The sequence below is a fragment of the Apostichopus japonicus genome, chromosome 11 (assembly GCF_037975245.1).
Source record: "Apostichopus japonicus isolate 1M-3 chromosome 11, ASM3797524v1, whole genome shotgun sequence".
Classification (NCBI taxonomy): Eukaryota; Metazoa; Echinodermata; class Holothuroidea; order Aspidochirotida; family Stichopodidae; genus Apostichopus; species Apostichopus japonicus.
The window spans coordinates 28209031-28229100 of record NC_092571.1 but is presented as its reverse complement, the minus strand read 5'-3'; the positions used below and the strand labels follow the sequence as shown (position 1 = coordinate 28229100).

The window sequence follows — 20070 nt, the reverse complement described above, 5'->3', positions numbered from 1 at the left end:
ATTGGCAACGCGTTACAGAAATTCACCCTGCACAAACTGCACAGTACAAACGCCCAATTGAACCATGACCTCAGAAAATTATCTAATGTGATACCCCAACCTCAGATGATAATGTAAAATACACGATGAACATGATGGTGGAATCGTACACGCGGATAATTGTACCACCATATCATCAGCGAGTGCTTTGACATTATCATCTTAGCTTTTGGCAATTTTGGCTTTCCATGGTCTAAGAAGTAAGAGACCAACCTACTGGGAGATACAGTACGCATATAGGCTAGATATTGTTTTTGCTTAAACAGAATGACTACGCTTATAATATCTAACAATCACAGCAGTAGAAGCCTGACTGATTTAACAAAATTATTAGCAAGTTTGATTGAATCTAATCTGCGACTTGGTTCGTAGGTCTAGTGTGGTATTCCGAAGTTGAAACTACAGATCACGATGAGTAGCAATAACCCAGTGCGATCAGGTACTGTAAATCAGGCTAGGCCTCAGTTTGTCTGCTATGGAGATTTAGGCCAACTTTACTGTGTACGTAGCCCTTACGAAATTAAGTAACTGATATGCTAGGAAGGGTGATGTACTGTAACTTCGTGAGTATGAAAATGAAACAATTCAAGCGTATTGCTATATTCGCTATTGTTCGTAGGCCTGGTACATAACATGTCACTTTAGTGTTATAGCATGCCTGCAAATTCGACACAAGGTCCCTCTACTATAGTTATAGACACTGTGTAGGCTATCCAAAGGCTAACTGTAACAATACCTTAACCTAACTTCCCAAGGAGTACAGTATGTATGTATATAGCAAGATTAGGCAAGGCTAAGAGTAAGTTATATATCATAACCTTAGTACTAGTAGCCCGTGTAATAATTATTATTATTATACATATTATACATATATATTATACATTATACATATTCCACTGTAGCCTTCATGTATTTCATATCGATTCTTTCATATTTTGACCAACAACAAATTTGGAATCAAACTGCATGTTTTAAAGTACCCTCACAATCCAAAGTTAGCCTCATGTATCGATGGCCAAATTGTCTCATTTCAATTTGAAATTGATTGTTTTTCAGATGCATCTGATGAATCAAACGATGAAGAAGAAAGTGGAGGAGTCCAGATAATACCTGGAGCAGCGCTACCTGATGTTGAATTAGATCCTGAGGCCATAGTAAGCTCATATAAATATAATAAAGTTGTCAGGTAGTAGCCGTACATATGGCAGAGTGATATTGTCGTGAGAGGATGATCACTACTGCACAATACTATATCTATTCCCCCTTCTCCTATCTTACTGTTCCTTATCTCACAGGTTCATATATCTGGGTTTCCAACAAATTTTAAGTTCCCTCCACAGATTGTGGAACACAAAGGGGGGGGGGGGGGAATGTATCAGACGGACCATGATGCCATTTTTTTACAATATGTGATATGGAATGGTAAGTAAAAGAACTGACAGCTAGAAAAACATTCTTTCTCTTTTTTTTTTTCTTTTTCTTTTTTTACCAGGATGTTGATCTAATACACAGAAGGATTGATGCTATTCAGGGATTTGAGATACTCCAGAAAGTGGAGGTAAGAAAACATCCCTTTTACTACCGAGGTTTGAGGAGGAACTGAATATTATTGCAAACATTGCTTTATTTTGATGTAGTTAGGTCCATAATGGGACAGTTTTGGAACAAGAAAGTTTTGGAGAAGACTCTTCATTTGGAAATTGACTATCACACAGTTTGTTACTTACACACTTATTGTAAACAATAAACAGGTTTTCATATAAATTACAGATCTTTAGTGTAAGCTCAAGTTTTGTGTATCATTTGCACAGCAAATTGACCCAATTTTGTGAAGCATTTTCTATCCAATTCCGAAAAATGATTCTCCAATTTAAAAAGTTTAAGTTGCACTTTTTGTTGAATTTGTTAGGACATGGTTTATTACTGTACACTGCAAACAGAGTACAATAGTACAGACACCAGTACTTGAAGAATATTACTTGGTACAGCATGTATTAGTACACTGAGTACACAGTTCATGGTGAAAGTATGAATAAGAAGCCATCTACACTAAACTATATGAGATTTCAAAAATGCCATGGCTGAGTATGAGTACCAGTGGCGGAGCTAGGGGTATTGGTAAAGGGGGGTGAGAATGGTCTGTAGGGGCGCTTTCGACACTATCTAAGCAGAGCGCCACCACAGGTTGGTGCGGAGCGTGCATAAATTTTAAGAGTAAAGATACTCCCTAGATCGCCGGAAATGACCCTTTCTGGGCCTTGCTAATTTGCAGATGAACGAAGAATAAATAGGTGTTATCCCCATTTTGTCAGAAAATTACACCAACAAAATGTGACAAATGTCAATAGGTATTTGAGAGCACAATAAAAAAGTCAATAATGGCGAATAAGTAAAAAGTGGTAAAAAGCTGAAAAGGGCGCCAGCAGTCCATTTGAGTCCGTCGGATGGGGGCATCTCTAACTGTATGGACGCTCCGCCACTGATGATTACACATAACTGAAACTGTGTTGGCATAAAAGTTCGAGTACAAACTCAGTCCTGTACTGTACAGTGTATACTTTACTGTACTGTACTGTAAAATGAAAGACTACGTATCTGTCTAGTAAAATATAATGTGTTACTGTACTCTAGATCACCATAATCACTATAGGAATGAGGACATTGTGGCCTTAGGTTTGTACATGAATCAGAACAATTTAGTACATTTGTGGGACACAAAATTCTATTAATTGGATTAAACCAGTTAATTAATAACTCAATTATGGTAAATAGTAGCAACTGAGCACATTTGAGGACTACTCAGGTTGTAAATATTACATTGCTTTACAAGAACATGGTAAAGTTATGACTCAACGCAAACATGCAGTTTTCTAGCATACAGTATACAGTATATCCTTCGCTGAAGTGTTATTGCCAGTAAATAATCAAACCCTGTATTTTAAATTTTTACTTTCCAGACCTTGTGTTTGAGACAAAATGATATTAAGAGAATAGAAGGACTGGATACGTTGTCAACCCTAACAGAGTTGGACCTATATGATAACAAGCTGACCAAAATTGAAAATCTTGGAAATTTGATCAACCTGCAGTAAGTAGATTTCATATTGTGATTAATGTTTACAAAGGAAGCCCAGCATTGACTATTATTTTGTTGTTTCTGAAAAGTTTTGCTTATAATATGTGTAATTTAATAAGCAACCACACTGATTTTTTCAATTATGTCCATGAGTCTTGCTGTTGTACTTGTAGGAAAAATTAAGAAATTGTTCCACTCTCTGACTTCATGTTGTACGTACCAAAAAACTTCAAAAGTTAACCAATATGCCACGTTTTTCTTTTGACTTTGCTTCGAGATTTCACTTCACAAGAAGTAGAGTGTTTTAACCATGAATATGCAGTGCAGCTGGTCTTTGTTTGCACTGGTCAATTTGAGTGCAGCGTTACCGAGGGAACATTATTTCATGTTATTTGATGAACTTTTTTATTCTTTAACTGCTTATTTTCAGAAATATACCCCTCTGGCTGTTAATACCTTTAGTTCTACCGCCACTAATATTTCATCTTGTGAGAAATTATAACTTCCTTATTATTAAAATATATTAGTTTTTATAGATAAGTTTTTTTTTTTTATCTCAGGCAATTAGATCTCTCTTTTAACAAAATACGAAAGATTGAAAATCTGGAGGCTTTGGTCAACCTCATCAAGCTCTTTCTGGTGCACAATAAGATATCAGAAATACAGAACCTCAGGGATTTCAGCCAACTCACCATGCTGGAACTAGGAGACAACAGAATAAGGGTAGGTTTGAAAGGCAGAGAAAACGACAAAGTCAGAGTATTTTTGATAGATGCTTTCAATTTAATCTTCCCTTGCCTCCTGTTTGTCTTCATACACAGTCTCTGGTCCAACTAATTATGCCGTCACAAGTAATACCACCCCCCCCCTCCTCTTGCCTTCTCTACCCCCTGTGGTCATCTCTGACTTCATCCTGACAGAGATGCAAATGATACTTCCTTTTTATGGTATCATTTTTAGTAATGGCTAATCAGAGAAGATATGTGTGGTTTTGTATGGTTTGGGGGACATCAACTTATACAGGGTGTTAGGCATAGGTTGAAAAATTTGGTTGTATTAGAAGCAATGACATCTTGGATATCTGCTGTGTACACAAAGGTACAGAGACAAGCATTTGTTAAATCCTGGTTTAAGTTTAAAACTATCACTATGGTTTTATTTGTGGTTTTACCAAATCAAACTTTGGTTTGTGTTGTCAAATGCCAAGCCTTTGATTAAATACCAATTTTTTTCTTCTCAGAAACTGGAGAATTTAGAAGCTCTGGTCAACCTTGAGAGTCTCTTTATAGGTAAAAATAAGATTTCAAAGTTGGAGAACCTAGGTCAACTTAAAAAGCTGAAATTGCTCAGTATTCAGGTAAGCACAGAGTTTGTCCTCATGTCACTTAAGTTTTCTAATCTCGTTGTATTAGAAATATTCGTATTCGAGGTTGTTTGTAACTTTACCGAGAAATATACCAGGCTTGGGGCGATTACATCTGAATGTAATCGTGATTACAATCATGATTACATTGTGGTTACTTGCACAATCCTCTGCATATCTGTTTAATATAACTCTCTGCCGGGAAATAGGGTAAAGAAAGGGCATTTACAGTATATACGGACAAAATTGTGGAAGTATATCTACAATTCCTACCAGGCATTACACATTTATGCCTTAACACGTTTAAGATGTGTAACCCATAAGTCCAGTAAAATAAACATTTTAAACAGACAAAGAGTAAACAGACAAATACTAAAGTAAAACAAATGAAGATTTTCATGCAACACTATATTTTGTAAACTAATAATTTCTGCATAGCAGCAAAACTAAAAACTCTTTTACATTATAACACCAAAATAAAACTAAACAGCTTTGAAATGGGGCATTCCAATGATTCCACAGTACATGGGACATGGAAGGCCAAATTAAACGTAAATTATTTTCATCAAAAAGTGGTCAACTCTGGTAATGAGAACAATAGACTGACATAAATAGCAATGTGCTACACCTGAGCCTTGTGGCCCACTGAACATGGCAAATGGAATTATTTATCAAATTTACTTACTTAAATGAATTTAAAGGGTGTATTTTGTCAGCCTGACTGTTATTGTTTGTTAAGTGTTTAATATACTAATGAAATAATTTTCTATAATCAGCACACGTGTCAACTAATGTCAACCAGTTGTGTATGCAAAAGGATTGTGAACACTGAGAGGCAGCATTGAACAGAAAAATTCAGGTGATAAAAAATCCTTGAATATGGTTATCAAATCCCCAGTACTTCTAATAGTGTAAGTTTATTGTGCTAGAGAATTCTAGAAGCAGGAACACTTCTTTGGTCACACTAAAAGCCAATAGTAAGAATTAGTTTTAATCATTTCTACTGATTTTGCCCTTCTCATTCAAATTTCATTGTAATCATAAATGTAATACGATTACGATTACTTTGCCCTTGTAATCGATTACGATTACGATTACTTTGTAATTTTCACAAATGTAATCGATTACGATTATTTCAAAAAATGTAATCGATTGTAATCTATTACGATTACTGAATACGATTACCCCAAGCCTGAAATATACCGAACATTCATCTGTCAAATGCAAATTCAAGCTGTGGTATCTTATATCCAAACGACTAATTTTGCATAGAAATAATGCATTTGTACATACCTCCTCCCTCATTCGAGGGTATACTGTTTTGAAACCTCCCTTAAAAATCTCCCGAAATTAATATTGTACAACAGTAAATATGACATACTGTAATTCTTCATACATTTTGTCTATAAGCATGTGTGTATAGAGAAACATAATACAATACCAGTCAGGGCTGGTAAAATACACAGGTGCAATGGATGATTTGCCCCCCCAGAGTGCCCAATATTTCCCCAAAACGATTTAGGTGGGTCATTTTTTTGAGCCTTAAATAGGCTTCATGTTGCAGTACAACCTTGCCAATAGGCCTATGAGACCACTTTTAGAAGTACATATAATGTAGCCTACATTTAGGCTAAGACAAAAAATGAAAATAAATAGCCCCTGTGAAATGAAAAAGAGCCCATGTGAACCTGCTCAAGAGGAAAGGGTCTATATGGAAAATATCCGCTCGGAGCGAATATTAATTCCAGGCCTGATACCAGTAATTTAATATGTGAAATTGTGAATATATGAGGATGTTATGTGTAAGTCCAGTAGCTTGCTGAAGCTGTAACGAATGTTAGCACAGTACGTAATTTACTACATATATTAATCACTGAAAGAAACTAATTTTTTTGAAAAGAATTATTTTAAAACTGCCAAGACAAAAGAGTATGCTACTGACTGACTGAAAGTGAAAACGTGTGCAACAAACTTGTGACGTTAGTGATTGCAGTGTGTTTCCACCTTGCATCTCCGTGATTAATTCTGGGCATTTACAGGTAATATGCCAATGTCGCAATAACAGGATACAGCAATAATGTGTTGAATGCGGAAACACTCGTACACTGCTAAATGTTGCGTGTTATGGAGTTGATAAATTAAGTAATTTATTGCCGAAAGGGAAAGCAAAGTTTAAAGAAATGTTGCATAATTTCGGTATTTTTTCCGGATGTATTTTTTTGAAAGTACTCGTAAAATACCTGTATATTTGAGTACTCTTCATTCCGAGTACCTTTGTACGAGTACTTTGACTGTCGAGTACCGAAGGTCGAGTACGAGTATTTTCCCAAACGAGTACGAGTACTTTTGTACGAGTACTTCAAAAATCGGTACTCGAGTAGCACTTGAGTATCGAGTACTTTTCGAGTACTAAAACACTGCTTTTTACAGACTCTTTTTTTCCCTTTGTCGACAGAGTAATCGCATTATAAAGATTGAAAATTTAGGAGAGCTGGAAAGTTTAGAAGAACTCTACTTAAGTCACAATAGCATCGAAGTTATTGAAAACCTGGACGAAAATGTGAGTATGAAGTACTGTCACTCCTTTACAAAGGTTGTGTGACCATACATATAACACCACTATTTAATTGAACCAACAATGCCACACTAAGTATTGGATCAAACAAACATATTCTGTATTCCAATTGATTTTTTGTTGTTGTGTTTTTCAAAATTTCAAGAGGAAAAGACTGATGAAATTTAGTTAAGACATAAAATGTGCCTTTACTGCTAACTTTTTGTTAACCCACTGAAACTTCACAATTTGGCTATAGTAGCCTGATTTTCCTCACAAAGGTACATTGAAAGACAGGCCAATGTTTGTTACTTTAGATCTTACCAAGTCTGCATGAAAACACAGCCACTCCATGGGAAATCTATTCCTGAAGTCTTCAAAAGTATGTGACCTTGCATGTATGCAATATTGAATCGGATATTTTGTGGGTAATGGAGCTGAATGATAGTGTATGCTATGTACATAAAGTGTACTGAAGTATACATACTAATTAGTGTATGGTGTGGTATGGCATGATATGGTACACACTATGTATTCTTTCATTAGTACACTACAGTATGTAAGCTTTCATTTAGTACAGTATGTGTTATATCTATATATACATTCTTTTTACTATACTTTCCGTTCAGTTGTACCGTATGTATTATATCTATATAAACATTCTTATTACTATACTTTCCATTCAGTTGTACAGTATGTATTATATCTATATATACATTCTTATTACTATACTTTCCGTTCAGTTGTACAGTATGTATTATATCTATATACATTCTTATTACTATACTTTCCCTTCAGTTGTGCAGTATTGTTATTACTATACTTCCGTTCAGTTGTACAGTTTGTATTATATTTACATATACATTCTTATTACTATACTTTCCATTCAGTTGTGAATGTTATTTCCTGTCTCATTTACTACTTGCATACATTCTGTTTGATCTACACAGGTCAAATTAACAACTCTAGACTTGGCTGGAAACAAGATAAAGAGATTGTCCAACTTATCTAAACTAACGGTTTTGGAAGAATTTTGGGTAAGTTGGTGGAATAATCGCTCGTCAAGCCATTTTTATGTAATTTATTTTACTGTTTTCTTGTTCAACTTTATTTGTTATTGAAGGCTTACATGTTAAATGTAATTAAAAATTTTAACCTGTTTAGGCGACAAAAAGTTGTACAAATAGGAGAGGATGTGGACTTCACTGTCTTTGTTCCTCTACAAATTAAACCAGTCTCATAGGACAACCAAAATTTCAGCACTGATTGTCCCTTGGAGTAAAATTTTGCTGTTTTGAGCCAAGTAATGTTGATTCTAATACATGGAGAGTATGGTGTAGTCACTCAGGACGTAAAAGAAGATGTCCCAAGATTACAATTCACTAATGAATTAATTAATTAACAATGTTAAAAGTTAATCCCTGGCAAGCAGACATGTGTTCCTTGGTATTAAAAGAAGTAAACAGCTTTAATGTGATGTTGCTAAATGCTAGCCACAGTGTTTATTTAGTCTTTTCTCTTTATCCGTGTAATTTATCAATATATTTCCAATTTTTTAAATTTTCTTTTTCAGTTTAACAGCAATCTTCTGGAACACTGGCCAGACATTGACGAGCTGAAGTTTGCCACACGCATTCAGACCGTTTACTTTGAGCACAATCCCATCCAGAAGGATCCAATGTACCGCAAGAAGATCAAGTTATCCCTTCCCAGCCTCACCCAGATTGATGCAACATTAGTATAGCCATGCCTTGCTCATTAGTTATAACTAGAATACTATTACTCAAGTTGTACAGCGTTGTGTACATATTAGCTTATCATTATTTGATTGAGAGTTTCTCTATTTTGTCTTTACAAGTTCAGTTGCAACAAAGTATGCAGGTTTTTGTACTCAGTACTGTGTTGGTAAGGTTAGCATCATTTCAAGGAAAGCACTGCTTCTATAAAATATTCTAGAAATAATATCAGAAATCTTGACTGTCTCAACAAGCCATATTTTTTAAAGAAATCCATATTTCTTATATTGTACAACAGTCTTCTCTGATGTCATCACTCCTGAACAAGTTTGGATTTGATCATAATGTACTATGTTAAAAAATTGACAGTTATTTTCTTCAAAATTGAAATAATGGATGAATTGAGCCAAATCTCAAGTTCCACATGTGACATGCACATGATGGGATCCTGCCCATTAATACATGTTTTCAAATTGCCACAATCTGCCAGTTTCATAATCAATTGTTCAAAGAAAGATAAGGTACCAAAATATAAATGATGAAATATTTAACCAGGACTCCCAAGGGTTGCAAATGAAACAATTTAGACAGTACAATTTGTGGGACACAGTTTTATGTATTGGGTTTAACAGCTGCTTAATAATCCTTCAATAGCAGATAACAAGAGGTTATAACTGCATAGAGCCTTCTAGATGGAGGGTTGTCTAGTTATGTAGAAACATTACATCACTTAGTTAAAGTGACACAAAGTTACCTCAACCTTTTACCAATGGACATCTGAGATGTATAAGTTTTAACATAACTGTCAGCAGCAGCCATCGATATATATATATATATATAATCTGGATGTCTGGCTGGAATTAAAAATTGCAGCCAAACAGTGAAAAAAAAGTGCCCCTTAGCTAGATATCCATTGTTTGCATATAGCTGCACCGGGACTGTGGAGGTTATATGAGATTATGATATTAAATATTGTACTACAGTGCTACAGTGGAAAAACATCACACATGACCCGCTCAGGTAGGTACATCTCTTTGTGAGTGTCCTAATTGACATAGTCAGTCCAGACCTAGATATTTACATTGATGGCAGCAGCCATACAAATATTGCATTGTTTTCCTGATTGAATTTCTGTGTATTGCCCAGTTGCAGTTATACAAGCTTTCTCAGTTTCTCAACAACTCTTTGATTTAAGTTTAAAGAGAACATCAAGCAGAATTTTAGTGTTTATATATAAATCCATGTCATGTTTCTACTGCTAAGCAGTGTTAGCTCAGTGGTTAACGCCGGTGCCTTCCAATCATAAGGTCCCCGGTTCGAGTCACTCCAAGATTAATGTATGTCGTCCAGTTACAGGAGGATCTAAATTACATACATACTGCAGTTTGGTTTTCAAGGTATTCCAAATTTTAAAATTGTCTGAAATTGTACTTTAAGAAAGTTAAAACTTGCCAACACCAGTAATATTGAAACTTGGTTAAAAAAGGTTGTTCCTAAATACTCTCATATGTGTTGTAAAATTGTTGAGTTTGGTTTTATGTATTTACAGCAGGTGGTTTAGAGTCATGAGAATGTGTTGTACTGTTGTTACTATATAAATAAAAGTACTCATCAGCCTTTTGCAGTGAACTAGTAAAGGGTTCTTGTCATCTTTAAGTGATACGTACAACCATAGGCGTAGGATCCCAATTTGATTTTGGGGGGGGGGGGGGGGCTGTAACAAAAAATTGTGGTTAAAAAAAATATAACCACAATTTTTTGTACGCTCCACATGTTAATGTGCATATCATAGGCATGCATCGGTTATTACATTGCATGCCAATTACATTCAATCCTATGCCGTGTTATTACCCTTCCATATTGGTTATCATTTTTGGGAGGTCGTTACAATAATAATATAAGTTTAACCATTTAAAAACACATACCAATTTAATTTTCTTTCAGTAGGTGCCCGAAAAATTCTCAACATATTACCCGAATTTCCCCAAAATATTTGTTTGGGGGCTACAGCACCCCCCCCCCCCCCGCCTCTGACGCGTACAACTTCAAACAGTCTTCTAACAGGATCAGCCCACCCGCCAATTCTATTCCTTATAGAATGCCGGATCCACTGGCCCCTCATGAGTGACTCCTAACCTCACACATTTCACTTTACAGTCTTCTAATTGCACTGCATACAAAAACATAGTATTGGCGAAGGTTATACTCTTTCAGTATCAACCCTCCACCAACCCCCTCCCCAAACCCCTCCTTTGCCATTTCCACATGATCGATACTCCATCATACTGCAGTGAGTCACTCTGAACAGGAGGAAATAAGTGAGAGATTACAAAATTAGCAAGAAGACAAAATTCATTGAAAAGAAGTTTATTCATATTATGACAAATATTCTACATCCAAAACGTGATCTGTTCAAATGTCAATTTGTTGGAAGAAAAAATTCAAGTGATGACTTTTTGTGGGAATCGAGGAAGAAAAAAAATGAAGATAACAGAAAAGTGGAACCGAAAACCTTTTACCTGCTGCATATCTGTCACCTCTTGCCTATAAAAAGAATTGGTTTAGCACTCACAATATTCACTTATAAATCATATTCCCTAAAATAAAGATTGAAACTTGATGAATTTGGGGTGGAAAGTTGTTAAGGATATAGTTGAATTAATAAATAAAATAGTGTTACTTGTATTAACAGCAATCATTACAAAATGTTGGGATCTTAACCAGTAACCACTCCTTCAAACCTCTTGCTCCCAGTGGTGTAACCAGGGTGTCTAGAGCCCCGGATCAAGAATAGGAGCCTGGAGCCCTTCACCCTTCTGCTTGCCTATATTCCTATGACTAACAGTTGTGATTGGTTGGCTCAAAATGTCAGAACATCAATGCAGGGCGCCAGGACATTTGAAGCCCTGGTTCAATAAACAGCCTTTTGCTTCACCACTGCTTACACCACAATAACTTATTCGCTTCTTTCAATATTGGAGAAATTGTATCCTGGGTTAGGTCTGTTTTTTTCCCCATTTTATTCTCTAAATGTATCATGGACCCAGTCATAGTTTATGTAACAAATATGACTAAATTTATAGATAACATCAAACAATGTGTTACAGACTTTTCTGCACAGTTGATTGTAACACCACTGTCCTAGCAATTACGTGCTTGAATATCAGTGAGAGAAAGTGTACCATCATTGAAACACTGCTTTATAATTAGATGTTTTGTTTAAAGCATTCCAGTTTCAGGTTGGAGCCAGAGGTGGATGCAGGATTTTGTGATGGAGGTGATGTGACCCTGGGGTGATTGAAGCGGACTCTCAAGAAGTGGGGGGGGGGGGTGTTGGGGTCCTCCGGAATAAATAAATAAAAAGTGTATTCTGAGGAATATTTACAAGATGAGTGAATTTTCATTGAAACACTCTCCAAAGTCTGATAATTATTTTGAGTGGTAAGAATAATCTCCAAGAATACACTCTTTTAAAAGAGAATTAAGCATTATAACACTTTCGGCCAACATGGTTGCTGTCTTTCACACTTGTTAAATAGTCGATGACCACAGTAACTTGATTTTCACCATCTTCTTAAATTTCCAATAAAATTTCTGACAACATATCTTGAGAAAATCTCCAGTTCTACTGAATGTAGTAGTAATATCATTACATGACAGATGTTTTTATTGCAAAGATTTTTCAAATTTCTTTTGAAACATTTTTGATATATATGTCATACAAGTGTGACATGCCTAACATTCAAAGCCATACCATCTGACATGGATATATAGTCTGTACATTAAGAAGAAATCGAAAAAATGGTTGAAATTTTCCAGCTTTCCTATTGCAATCATTTAACTCTATCAGCTGCCAGACACATTCACTAAATTAATCTTTGAACTTTCAAAGATTTGCATCTTTTAAATAAACCATAGTTTGGTTGTAAATGGTAAACTTGGAGTATCCCCAACGTTTTGTGTAATGTGTTGTCTTTAATGTAGCTTCACAGATGAACACAGTAATAGCTTTGCATGATAGTGAAGGCTGATAGCGTGGACACAGATTTAATCTATGCAGCCTATGCAATAAAGCTATCAACTTGATACAAGGTCAATGAGGAAACATCAATGTTGTGTATTCGAAAGAAATTAAAGCATGTTTTCCCGCTTTCTTCGACTGAAGACCTTTACAAGTATAAATTGATCGCATCCTAATGGAATCTAATCATCAGTGAAGCCAAATTGTTGAAACAGAGGACTCAACTACATGGTAAAACCAGGGAGATCATCATTACCATTGTATTTTCAAACATTGTGCCCGTTAGCATCTCACAAGTAACATATACCACCCTACCATGTGCATAATACCCAATGACGCTAAATATTCTGTCGATAATTCAAGTCTGCCAAGAGACAAATACTTAATGTAGAGAGTCGTTGTACATGTTAAGCTACGAGTGTAAGTATTTCTATCCCATTTCTCAAATTCACTGAGTCTAATGTCCACAGACCTAACATACTGTATTCCAATCACTGTAGATAGATCATATGAGTTGACTTCAACCTCCTCAGGGTCACACAACCCTTAGGGCGACACCACCCTAGGACCACCCTCCCACCCTTCCTTTTGAAAATTCTAGATCCTGTTTGTAATTAGCACATATTCATTAAATGATGAGAACAATTAAAGATTGTCTCTAGAATAAAAACACACGACGCCCCCTATCTTACTATGGAACTATTCATTTCAGCTACTATTCCTCTCAAATTTGCTCGAATAACATTTCTTACACAGGACAATCCAAAGTATTCCAATGATATCATCATTGCCTTCATCGACGTTGAATACAGTGCAACCGGTCATTCACCTCAACCGGCCTTTGCCGATCCTCTGGACTCATCAAACTATACAATGCTGTATCTGACCACTGCTATCTGAGGCGGTGATATCACTCTTAGTTAATATCATAATTTTGCCACATAATTTTACATCTTTTTCAATCATCTTATTCAACCTTTTCACATGTAGCAAACTCTTGCAGTCAACACTACATCTTAAACAGTAGTTCTTAATATAACATACAAGGACAACTGTGGAAACAGTCATCAGTTCCGCTTTCTAAATTTCATTCCGACTGCGAAGCTGGTGACCGGTTCGTCTGTCCGTCCGTCTGTCGGTTCTCTAAATATGTCTGGCTGGTCAGTGCTTTCAGGTTTAAATCTTGGATTCACGTCGTCCACGACTTCACTGAATGTACATTTACATCAATATTAAAAAAGTCCTCTCCCAAACGAGGGCTCCTGGTTATGGAACTATTGTGGGCTACTGTGTATAAGCCTGAGGGCCGGCTGGAGGTCACAGGATTCACTCCCATTCGGTGGTCCCTGGTGGCTTGCCGGTTAAATCGTACATCACTCGTGATATTCCCGGAACTGATGCGATCTCGTTCACCATTTGATAGACCACCTTTGGAAAGAACGAAAGGAAGGGAAATGAATCTGATAAAAAATTTACCACTTAAATGATTTTTACAAATTCTGCAGGGAATAATTAATTTATCCGATATCACGTCACAAAATGCTTTGTAAGATTAGCAAAGATGTAAAACCATTTTTTGTTTGGTACACAGAATCCATAGTACTTTCTAGAAGCGAAAATTTAGATCCTTTCAAAACTGCTACACAAAATTGGCAGACTAAATTATTGCCTGCTCTACAACATTAGAGTTCAAAGGATAACCAACTGTAAACTACACTTGATTACCATAGGATGTGATAGTCTTAGGGAATAGAAAAGTGCTGGGTGCTTGTAAATGTGTCTATAGCTATACCAATACTCTACAACCTAAAGTCATTGTTTGACTAAGTTATTTTAAGTTTCCTATTTGCTTTGCACATGATTAATGCTTTTTAAATGATTAATGCTAGTATATCCTAAAGTGTCTGGTAGACAAATTGTTCGGAACCAAGAGAATCATAAACTATTTGCTCATTAGAGTCCAGGTGGTGCCAAAATGAGAGAGAAGAAACAAGATATGATCGTCTAAAGCTGGGGTAGGCAACCTTCAGCCCGCGGGTCACTTGCGGCCAGCCAGTGATTTTTTTGCGACTTGTTAGATCTACTTTACATCTCACAAAAAAACCAGCTAGCTGCTTAGAATTTATCGGCACTAATGATGCTGTCAGGAAGGCCTATTATACCCATTAGTTTTCAACTACTGTATTGACATTATGCTTTTGTGAATACAGATATAGTACACACACCCTATTGCTTTTAAGTCCTCGGAATCAAAGGTTTGTGAAATCAACAGCAGGTCGTTGGTTAGGTGCGGCCCAGTCAGTTTTTTCACTCCTAATATCTTTCATCTAAAAAGGTTGCCCACACCCCTGGTCTACAGAGGTTGTGTTACTTTGATCAATTTGTAATCTTATTTTCAGAAACACTCAGGCAGCTTTGCTAAAACTGTTGCTCAAACATAAGAACAGAGAAAAAGTCCTTTTAATCAAATGCAGTAACGCTCATGGAACGATTGGACGGTACCATCTCCTCATCAAATATTTGTGTGAACAGAGGTTATGATATGGCCATAAAAAGCAGCTACTTTCACAGCCACTCTCATGTCAGTAACATTACAATGCTCACCTTCTCGGGGATGTCCTTTCCTGGTAACGCTGGAACTCCCGTCATGAAATCGTTGGTCATGAAGGTCCTAATTGCGACGCTCCGCTGGCATGAGGGATGATGCATGATGGGATCACGGTCAAAATGAAGCGGTACTAGAATAATAGGCATCTGACTTAGCTTATTGTAGAGACCTGCCAAACAGAGAAGTGAACTGGGTAACCAACAGAGAAGTGTCAAGGTGACTCTTGGAGCTTCCAAGAAGTGCAAAAGAAACTTATATATGTGGACTGGCCAGCTCATATTGAGCATTAAGAATGGGTCAAACTTTCTCAATATTATGGACCAGGGATGAAAGACAGGGAGGGAGGTTGGGGGAAGAGGGGGTAACATTCAAGTAGATGGTAAACAGCTGAATAAGATGCAGGAATACAGTAAGATGCAGGAATACAATACGATGCAGGAATAATATAAATACTTCAGTCAGGCCTTTACTGAGTGACATTTAGTCAAAGGTTACACAATAGATATAATTTAAGTCAACCTCAGAATGAGCTTGGGGAGAGGTCTGAAAGGGAGGAGGGTGGGGCGAACATATTATAAAATTTGTTAGACATTCTATGTTATACAAATTATACACTGCCTTTTATAACATAAATTACAGTATACATTACATACCACTATCCATTAGTGTCTTCCTTGCAAGATGATCAGCCTGTTTTAGTGTGCTCAGTACATTAGGTGTTAGGAAAGTAGCAGTGACATCCCGAGGGGAATCCCGAATAGGTGGACCGAAAATGTAAACAACTCTGAAATCACCAAAGGGAAACAAGAATATAGTACTACACAAAACAACTTCTCTGTGACATAAACCATGGTTTTGAATCACCAATAGCACTAATGGTATATAACACCAATATATAGCAATAGCATAAATGGTACATAACACCAATACTTAGCATAGCATTAATGCTACATAAGAACAACACAGCCATAGCATTGATGCTATATAACACCAATAAATAGCAATAGCATAAGTGGTACATAACACCAATACTTAGCAATATCATTAATGACACATAACACCAATACATACATTAGTAATAGCAGTAATGGTATATAACACAAATTCATAGCAATAGCATTAATGGTATATAACACCAATACATAGCAATAATGGCATATAACACCAATACATAGCAATAGCATTAATGGTATATAACACCAATACATAGCAATAGCATTAATGGTATATTACACCAATACATAGTAATAGCTGGTGATACAGAAATCCTCTGTTTATCAACGGATAGTGACAGATATCCACTGCTTATATCCACTGCTGACTTATTGATACTGTCACAGATATCCACTGCTTACTTAGTAATATTGTAACAATACCTAAAGACTTACCTATTGACATTGTGACATATCTTAGGGATAATCTTTCCCATCGCGTAGAGATCATCCCAAGGTATCTGTTGGGCTTCTGAACTGAGAGCAGCACAGTAGCTATATGTCCTACAATCACCCTGAAAAAATAGCAGAAAGCACAAAAATCTTAGTGAAACAGAAAGGGAAATGACTTTTAGCTTGATCACTGAGAAGAAATGAGCAGAAAACCATGACAAGTGTAAAGTCTATGAAAAAAAAGCCAAAAAAACAACATTTTTTGCAAAACCATAGCAAAATCATCACTACAGAATGATGATCTTTAGTACAGTAGTGGGTACCATTGAGTGACAGTAATGTCTTCAAAGTAAAAAGTAAAATGACCAAATAGCAGACCGGAAAGACTGTCAACTGAAACTAACGTGTAAAATTAAGTTGACCTGACGTTTCGATCCTAGCAGGATCTTCTTCAAAGGCTAAATGACAAGTAACAGTATAACAGAAGGGACAAAAACACGCACAGAATACAGACTAGTTAATGAGCATGGTGAACACAAAGATATAGATGTAAGGGGATTAGTAGACAAGGGATGGAGAGAAGAAAGAAAGAAACCAACAGGGGAAGAGGAAAGGTAGGAGATAAACAGAAAACTGAAACTAACCACATATAACCACATATTATTATAAACAGAAACTAACCACATATTACCTCTAAATATATAATGGCCATTATGATTTAATCCTAAGTAGTCATCTAGACTGGACTTGGTGACTTTTCTCAAATGCAATTACTTTTGACAATACTATCTCTTTATCTTATGGCTATTATGTCAAACATGGAACGTTTGTGAGATTAACACCCTGCTCCCTCCACTTCTGTTTGAAATGGCAGACAATTGGGACAAACCTGAACTCCGACTGTCTTGATAGGTAACAAGGTTCCAGTAATCTTCTGCCTCGAGGTCATCTCCGTTAGTAATTCCTTCTCTTCGTCTGTTGTTAAGTTCTGTACTCTCTCCATCAAGGCATGACGCTGTAAAACAGACGAAACATTCTGTGTGACTATAGGGCAAAATGAAGGCTTCTACTTGATCTGTTTTATAATTTAATTATTTTAGTATATTATTTTATTTGTCATTCTTTTCATTATTAACATGGTGTGTAGTCACATGTAGTCTTGTTTATACTGTTGTACCTGTTGCAATGGTTGATATAAAGTTGAATTGAATTGCTAAAACAAGGCTCAGCATAACATGACCTGTTGTAAAATATGCTAAAACGAGTGATTATGGTCACCCATTCACCTCTAAACTTGTTCTGCCACACCATATTTCACACTGAAACATATAATAATTTGATGCTTCAATCTGTCTGGGCATAACCTGAAGGTTTTATAAGACTCCAGCAAAAATTAACATTGAGCCAGTAAAATCATATCAAGACCATACGGACGATATTAATGGCAGAACTGCCGCTGTGTTTATAGAAGTACTACTTGGTTCACACTATCCCTTTTTTTTGCCTATTCAACTCATCAGTAATATTAGAGTTGAAATTGCTATAGTTATACAAATCGTTATCCGAACAGGCTCAATATCTCTAAATATCGTTATTATTTTTCACAAACACTGAGGTGGATTTAATTTAATCAAGTTAACATCTCAGTGAGGCATGATTCCCTACCAAGAGGCTTTGACTGAGCTAGTTCACTTTTGGTCTTACTAGTAACAACTGAGGGTAATGCAGGATAACCTATAGGGCCCCCTGAGGCTACTCCACTGCTGGTACATGAAGCAGATAGTTTATCTTGTATGGCATAGCAAACAGGTTCCTCTGGGTACTTCACCCGTGGTACAACACCCCCCACCCCCAACGACCTCCCTCCTCTGAAGAGCACTAATCCTCATGGAAATAGTTTTGGGACAAGGAAATAGTTTGAAACATGTTAAAACATAACATGTTTAACATAGTTAAAACATGGATTATTCAGCAGAAGATGTCCAGATATGGGAACTAGCCAGATATTAACAAATAATCCAACATTTTCTCTTCATCTTGTAATTGTATAGCCTGTCTGCACATGGCATAATGCATTTCATAATTTTACACACAGTTAAGTAATTTGTATATGCCTAACCTGTTGTTACAATCCTAAACAACCTGGAAACAAGAGGTGGGACTACAGAGGGGTTTGGGGAGGAGTATTCTAAGTACTTACTTTGAGTAATTCTGATATACGTGGAAAGGAGACGGAAGTTATTCCATCGCAAAGTGTAATATATAATTACCCTTTTATCGGCATTTGCATAATCTGCTAGAATTTTCAAGAGTATGTTTGTTTCTCCAAAGTCTTTCTCAATGTAAGGTTCCTCTGCACAAATCACCCGGATTGCCAATCCTGGACCTGGTCAAGATTAAAACCATAGGAAGTATTGGTTCACATTTGTAAAGTTTTGATAATTCCTTGCTAGGCAGTCAATATATAGAATGCATCTTTCTTCTTAAAAATAATATATCTGCTTCTCATTTAGAGGAAGGAAACCCTTTCGACGATGCCCCAAATACCAATAACAAATCCCAATAACAAATCCCAAACAAATATAACCTCCAATCCTTAATACCAATATGAATTATTCCTGTACTTGTATCACCAATGTCGCATCTTCAAACATCACCGCCCACCCCCCTGCCCTCCCCTCCCCCATTCTTTCTTTTGAACATGCTTTCTTCCTCAAAAGCAACCATCATCAGTCATAATTAGACAATGTCCACTAACATCCAAAAGATTCTGTAATCAATTGCTTTTCCAACCATCCAATTTCCCCCTCCTCTCCCCTCCTCTCCCCTCCCCTCCCCTACCCCACATCAGCCTCTTCCATTCACTATGTTCTACTCCTCATTTCTTCCCTTCTTTGCACACATTTAACAAGTTATACGATTCATCCCTCAGTAAATTACAAGCGACGGTGAGCACAAAACTTACCGGGGAATGGATGTCTTTCTACCAGTTCATCTGGAAGCCCGATATCTCTTCCAAGTTGCCTGACTTCGTCCTTGTGGAAATCCTTCAGAGGTTCGACCACCCTCCCTTCGCTCCTAAGTTGCCGAACCAGTACTGTATCGTTGTGGTGCGTCTTTATTGTCTCTGCGTTACCGCTTACTAAACTTGAGGCACTTTCTATTAAATCCGGTCGCAATGTTCCTGAAAACAAAGAGCAAAATTTTGTCTCTCAAAGGTTTGCATCTCAGAATATGCACATCCTTTTTAAGTTTAAGAAATGTTGGGGGATGTTATGGTGAAAACTG

At 36.5% G+C, this 20070-nt stretch overlaps 2 protein-coding genes across 3 annotated transcripts in view; one reads left to right on the top strand and one right to left on the bottom strand.

The window, feature by feature from the left end:
* Positions 1–238: 238 nt before the first annotated feature.
* Positions 239–10397, top strand: LOC139975661 (uncharacterized). Its single transcript, XM_071983753.1, has 9 exons — positions 239–478; positions 1096–1193; positions 1532–1597; positions 2997–3127; positions 3676–3838; positions 4356–4472; positions 6934–7038; positions 7983–8069; positions 8606–10397. Exons 1-9 carry the CDS (start codon positions 451–453, stop codon positions 8774–8776), a joined length of 966 nt encoding a protein of 321 aa, XP_071839854.1. The 5' UTR covers positions 239–450; the 3' UTR covers positions 8777–10397.
* Positions 10398–11335: 938 nt separating this feature from the next.
* Positions 11336–20070, bottom strand: part of LOC139975659 (GMP synthase [glutamine-hydrolyzing]-like) — a 32306-nt gene continuing 23571 nt past the window's right edge. For both annotated transcript variants that reach the window (XM_071983751.1, XM_071983752.1), the window contains exons 11-17: positions 19748–19966; positions 19053–19168; positions 17672–17797; positions 16786–16904; positions 16051–16181; positions 15394–15566; positions 11336–14217 (exon numbers count right to left, since the gene is read on the bottom strand). In XM_071983751.1, coding sequence (XP_071839852.1) covers positions 14116–14217; positions 15394–15566; positions 16051–16181; positions 16786–16904; positions 17672–17797; positions 19053–19168; positions 19748–19966 — 986 coding nt within the window. In that variant the 3' untranslated portion in view covers positions 11336–14115. The remainder of the gene's footprint in view (positions 14218–15393; positions 15567–16050; positions 16182–16785; positions 16905–17671; positions 17798–19052; positions 19169–19747; positions 19967–20070) is intronic.